Source organism: Chenopodium quinoa, unplaced genomic scaffold (assembly GCF_001683475.1).
Source record: "Chenopodium quinoa cultivar QQ74 unplaced genomic scaffold, ASM168347v1, whole genome shotgun sequence".
Taxonomy (NCBI): domain Eukaryota; kingdom Viridiplantae; phylum Streptophyta; class Magnoliopsida; order Caryophyllales; family Amaranthaceae; genus Chenopodium; species Chenopodium quinoa.
This window is the reverse complement of record NW_018742204.1, coordinates 12,288,915-12,295,396: the sequence shown is the minus strand read 5'-3', so window position 1 is coordinate 12,295,396 and position 6,482 is coordinate 12,288,915. Positions and strand designations below refer to the sequence as shown.

The 6,482-nt window shown below is 43.4% G+C and overlaps 1 protein-coding gene across 1 annotated transcript; it reads left to right on the top strand.

The window, feature by feature from the left end:
• LOC110727763 lies at positions 1–762 on the top strand. Its single transcript, XM_021907371.1, has one exon. It carries the CDS (start codon positions 1–3, stop codon positions 760–762), a length of 762 nt encoding a protein of 253 aa, XP_021763063.1.
• Positions 763–6,482: the final 5,720 nt, after the last annotated feature.

The following is a 6,482-nucleotide window of genomic DNA, read 5'->3' as shown; positions in this document are numbered from 1 at the left end:
ATGGCCAAATACGTGGAAACCCCGCCACCTCCTCCACCTCCGGCCAATGAATTTCACCCTGCCCTTACAGTTAACAACATTAAGAATGCTATTCCCCTAATTCTCAATTATGAGAATGTGCAGTACTCTAATTGGGTTGAATTATTTGAAAATCATGCTTGTGCTTACAATGTTCTTGATCACATCGACTTAAAGACGCCTCGACCTTCTGATATTTCGGACCCCTTATGGACAAGACTTGATGCCATTGTCAAACAATGGATTTATGGGACTATTTCCGTCGATCTTTTAACAACGATCTTATCACTGAAGGCCACAACACAGCAAATATGGGATCGCATCAAGGAAATCTTTCAAGACAATAAAAGCACAAGAGCGGTGTACCTTGAAAATCAATTCAATGCTATTCATGTTGAAAGTTTTCCCAATGTTACTGCTTATTGCCAACAATTGAAAAGCATCTCCGATCAACTTGCGAATGTAGATCAACCAGTTTCAGATCAGAAACTTGTCCTTCGATTGGTGGCCGGATTGTCAAAATCCGATTACGATACAGTGGCAACCATGATTGCGCAAACCGACCCACTACCGTCTTTTAATAATGCCTGTTCTCGTCTCCTCCTTGAAAAGACACGCCGGAACACCGAGTCTACTCCGGCGCCATCATCGTTTGTTGCACAACAACAGGTTTCGAGTTCTTCTGATTCGGCTCAGCAACAACAACAATCAACCACCGCCGGCAAGGGTGGCGGCGGCGCATGACGGGGACGTAGCAGCGGGGGAAAGGGCCGAGGCAAAGGCCGAGGCCGCGGTGGTCAGGGCCGTGGCAACTCCCCTGGCCAGCAGCAGCAGGGGACGAGTTCTCAGCCGTCTCAACAAAATTGGCAGCCACAACAGCAGGCCAATTCACATGGGCAACAGTGGGCCTCTCAACCTTCTTGGCCCAGTCCTCCTTATTGGCCACAAGGGTGGGCCATCCCACCAGCCCCTTTTCCAACTAATGGGCAGTACCAACCAAGGCCTATTTATGGCCGTGGGTCACCTCAGCAAGCTTATACAGCAGGGCCTCCCTCTTACGGGCCTCCTATGACTCCCACGGAGTTTGGCAGTGCGTACTCCTCGATGAACTTCACACCACCGGACAACGGTTGGTATATGGACTCCGGTGCGACATCTCACATGACCAACAATGCCGGTACACTTCTTCCCCTTTTTAATTTAAGCACTAATAATCATATTTTAGTAGGTAATGGTCATCGCATTCCAATTACTGGTTATGGTCACACAACCCTCCCTAATAATTCCCTAACCTTAAAAAATGTTCTACTTGCACCTCAAATTATTAAGAACCTTATTTCAGTGCGAAAATTTACTTTTGATAATTCGGTGTCTATAGAATTTGACCCTAATGGTTTTTCTGTGAAGGATCTTCGAACGGGGAGGGTAATAATGAGATGCAATAGCACCGGGGAGCTTTATCCAGTCACCTCAAGTCCACCAAGCACATGTCTAGCCACTACTCTCACAGCAGTCACCCCGTGGCATGATCGTTTAGGACATCCCGGGGCTTCTTCTTTAAGTTTTCTTAGGAGCAACAATTTCATCTCTTGTAATAAGGAGCATGACTCCACTTTTTGCAATTCATGTCAATTAGGGAAACATGTTAGGCTACCCTTTTATGATTCAAATAATAATACCTTTTCTACTTTTGACATTATTCATGCCGATTTATGGACATCTCCCATTCGGAGCATTAATGGACATAAATATTATTTAGTTCTTCTTGATGATTTCACTCATTATGTGTGGGCCATACCTTTAGCTCATAAATCTCAAGCCTACCAATCCTTTCTTCATTTTAGACAATATGTGCAAACTCAATTTGAACGTCCTGTTAAATCCTTCCAAAACGATCACGGTCGCGAATTTGACAACGACCCATTCAAAAAAATTTGCCTAGACAATGGTATGGTTTTTAGATTCTCTTGTCCACACACATCTTCTCAAAATGGGAAGGCCGAACGTATGATTCGGACCATAAATAATGTCAACCGCACTCTTTTATTCCATGCCTCATTGCCCCCTTCCTACTGGTCACACGCTCTAGAGACGGCCACTTATCTTCTTAATATTTTGCCCACTAAATCTCTAAAGCATATGACTCCGGATCAGGCTTTGTTTCATAAAAACCCATCCTATGACCACTTACGGGTTTTTGGATGCCTTTGTTTCCCTAATCTTTCTGCTACAGCTCCTCATAAGCTTGCTCCTAGATCTACTCCTTGTGTTTTTTTGGGATATCCCTCTAATCATCGTGGTTATAAATGTCTTGACATTAAAACTCGTAAAGTAATAATTTCTCGCCACGTTACCTTTGATGAGTCCACGTTCCCTTTTAAAAACTTGGAGTATTACACACTTAAAGACTATGAGTTTTTGGGCTTTGATGACACGTCTCCACTACTCACACACCACTACCTGCAACATTACTCTTCACAAACTCATAACCAAGCTGGCCCAAATGCAGGTAGCCCAGTTCGTGTACCCATCCCACAAAACTCCCCTACCCGCACCCCACCTAGGCCCCAGCTGACTTGCGGCCCACATAATCTCTCACCAGCCCACCTGCACACTCCTGGCAGCACCTCTACCAACCCGACCCAACCCTCCACACCTGCCAGCAACCCAATTTCGCCAGCCCAACCTTATACACCACCACCTTTGCGTGGAATTCAACCTCTACAGCCCACACGGCCACTGCCACCTTCCCCTAGAGTTACCCGTAGCCAACGAGGAATTTTTAAGCCCAACCCAAAGTATTGTAACCTCACAGTTCCATCTTTGGGTCCACCTCTTCAAAAATCACCCCTTCCAAAGTCTTATAAACAAGCTTTAAATGACCATAATTGGAATGCGGCGATGAATGATGAGTACAGTGCTTTAATTAAAACTGGGACATGGGAATTGGTGCCTAGGCCTACGGGGGTGAATATTGTTAATTGTATGTGGCTATTTAAGCATAAATACAAGTCTAATGGTGACCTTGAGAGGCACAAAACTCGTCTTGTATGTGATGGCAGGTCGCAGGAAGTTGGTGTGGATTGTGATGAGACTTTCAGTCCGGTAGTTAAACCGGCCACGATTCGTACTGTTCTCAGTTTAGCTTTGGCTAAAAAGTGGTCGATACATCAACTAGATGTCAAAAATGCCTTTTTACATGGTGATTTGCAGGAAACTGTTTATATGCATCAACCTCCGGGCTTTGTCGATCGGAGGGCTCCTACTCATGTTTGTCGGCTCCACAGGGCTCTCTATGGTTTGAAACAAGCTCCCAGAGCTTGGTACCAACGCTTTGCAAATTTTCTTGTCAAATTGGGTTTTGTCATTTCCAAGAGTGACAACTCTCTGTTTACTTTCCGGCAGGGTGATGATATGGCATATTTGCTCTTATATGTTGATGATATTATTTTAGCTACCTCATCTGACAGGTTGCGTACAGGAATTATTTCTCAGTTGCAAACTGAGTTTCCTATGTCTGACTTGGGTCCTTTGAGTTATTTTTTGGGTATTGCGGTGACCCGCAAACCCTCTTATATGCTACTTTCGCAGGAAAAGTATGCACAGGAGATTTTAGAGCATGCAGGTATGGCCTCTTGTAAGCCTGCAGCTACTCCAGTTGACACTAAGTCCAAACTTAGTGCAGATGCAGGGCCACCTTTTCGGGATCCTACATTGTATCGCAGTTTAGCAGGTGCTCTTCAGTATCTCACTTTCACCAGGCCAGATATTTCTTATGCGGTACAACAGGTGTGTCTATTTATGCATGATCCCCGGGAACCTCATTATGAGGCTTTGAAACGCATTCTGCGTTATGTTCAGGGTACCATTGATCACGACTTACATTTATATTCTACTGCTTCCCATCGATTGATTACTTACACTGACGCTGACTGGGGAGGTTGTCCCGATACCCGGCGTTCTACCTCGGGCTATTGTTGTTTCCTTGGGGACAACCTCGTGTCCTGGTCATCTAAGCGTCAGCATACTTTGTCTAAGTCGAGTGCAGAAGCAAAATATCGAGGCGTCGCAAATGTTGTCTCTGAGGCATGTTGGCTTCGTAATTTATTACTTGAGTTACATTGTCCTCTACGGCAGGCTACTATTGTTTATTGTGATAATGTCAGTGCTATCTACCTTTCTGGCAACCCAGTACAACACCAACGCACCAAACATGTGGAGATGAATATTCATTTTGTTCGAGAAAAGGTTGCTTTGGGGGAAGTACGGGTTCTGCATGTTCCTACTAGATATCACTTCGCGGACATTTTCACTAAAGGCCTCCCACGAGATTTATTTCTGGAATTTAGGTCCAGTCTTAGCGTACGTCCTCCTCCCGCTACGACTGCGGGGGTGTGATAGATATTATATTTAGGATAATATTTGTCGCAGATTAGGATATATTAAATGTATATTTTGTATGCTTATCGTAACGAGGATTCCTAATGTAATTAGGCCTAGCGTTGTAAACTCTATATATTTTGATCAATGGTACACACTCCAGATTGAGGAGTTTTCCCGAAATCTAACATGCAGGATAAAGAGAAACGAATTGTTATATCCTCTAGCTCTGAGACTAATCTTCATGAAGCTGATGCTGAGAGCTTCCCTGCTGGCAATGCTGATCCTGCTGCTACTATTATTGCTGCTAATGATGTCTCTGCTACTGCTTGCTCTAAGGGCAGTACTTTGGATAAAGGAAAGGGAGTAGTTAGCTTCTCTTTAGCTAATTCTTCTGTTACTATCTCTACTTCTTCTACTGCTAAAAAGAGTTTTGCTGCTTGTGTTTGCTCTTTGGTTGGAACTAATCCTTCTGGTGGTTCTATTCCTAGAGCTCCTTTTCTCACCCTCAGATCTGGTCCTCCCTCGAGTGCTGAAGCTCTGCTTTGGATTCCCCCTCCTCCTAGCTACAAAAGAATCCACACTGATGGATCTTGGAGAAGAATTAATGTGGCTGCGGGTGGGTGTGTTATTCGAAATGAGGATGGTTCTTGGTATCTTGGTTTTTCAACCAAATACAACGCTCTCACTGCTCTTGCAGCTGAGCTTTATGTTGTGAAGGATGCGCTTGCTATGGCTGAAACTTTCAAAGTTAAAAAGGTGGAGCTCTACACTGACTGTCTCTCTATCAAAGTCATGCTTGATACAATGAATTTTAATGCTCACCATCAGTTGGCTGCCACCATTAATGATATAGCCATAAGCATTAATAATCTTGAAGATGTGGAGGTGGTGCACATCAGAAGGGATCTTAATATCATAGCCCATAAGCTTGCTGAATTTGGGAATGATATGAGCATAGGACATAAAACTTACTTCTCTGTCCTTGAAAGCGTCAAGGATCTGTATGAAAGGGAGTTGGGGCCTCTTGCTGCTGCGGCTGTTATCAAAGTTCTCCAACCTCTTCTTTTTTTCATGTCATCTCATCTACGTTCTAGGTTGGAGTATCTTATGTAATAGGATTATTTTCTTTCAGTTTGCTTTTTCAATCTCTAGTTTCAGTTTGCTGTTGTGCTTTGTTTGGGCTACCTACATCTATTTTCTTTGTAATATTTCTGATGTAAGGATATCCTTTTATTAATATATTTCCCCTTCTTATGTTAAAAAAAGATAAATTGAACATTAGGTAAATTCTTTCTTTTTTTTTAATTTTAGTGACACATGTCACTAAATAATTGGTCAGAAAGAAAAAGTAAAAAAAAAATCCTTGCCAACCCTTAACGACTACCTTAACCCCCCCCCCCCCCAAACCTCTAGCAGCCCCTCTTCCCCATCCACATCGTCGGAACCCTATCCCCATCGCCAGAACCCGCATCCCCACCACCGAAACGCCAAAACCCTGAATTAAGGAAAAAAAAGTAAAAATCTTCAAGAGCGGAAGAGATGGCTTGGGTAGGAGTTTCGGCGGTTATAGGGGCTTATCGGCGGTTTTTGGCGATGAGAGGACGTTTTTGGCGTTTTTCAAGGTGGTGGTTATATATGGTGGTTTCAGGGTTGGGAATTGGATTAGGGGTGATTTCGGGGGTGCCTTTTAATCGGCTAGTTGGGGGGGGGGGGGTCTGGCCATTTTCGGGGTTTTAGGGTGGTGGCCAGTCGGATTTTGGTGGGACTAGGGTGAGGGTTTGGGTTTCACGGTGGGTAGGGGTGGCTGGTGGTTATTTTTCTTTTCCTTTTTTAGTTTTAATTTTTTTTGTACTAATTTTTTCAACTAATTACAAAATAACACGAGGCATATTAACTTCTCAAATTCGGTTACCAACAAGTTAGAGACAGAAGAAGATCCACTATAAAGGTTGGATTATTAAATCATAATTCAAAGCCGGGATTGTTAACATCGAAATGGACAAAAGTGGGATTATTAAAATCAATTGTCTTAAAAAATACAAGAAACAAATCATGGTTAATATATGATTAAATTGATCAAC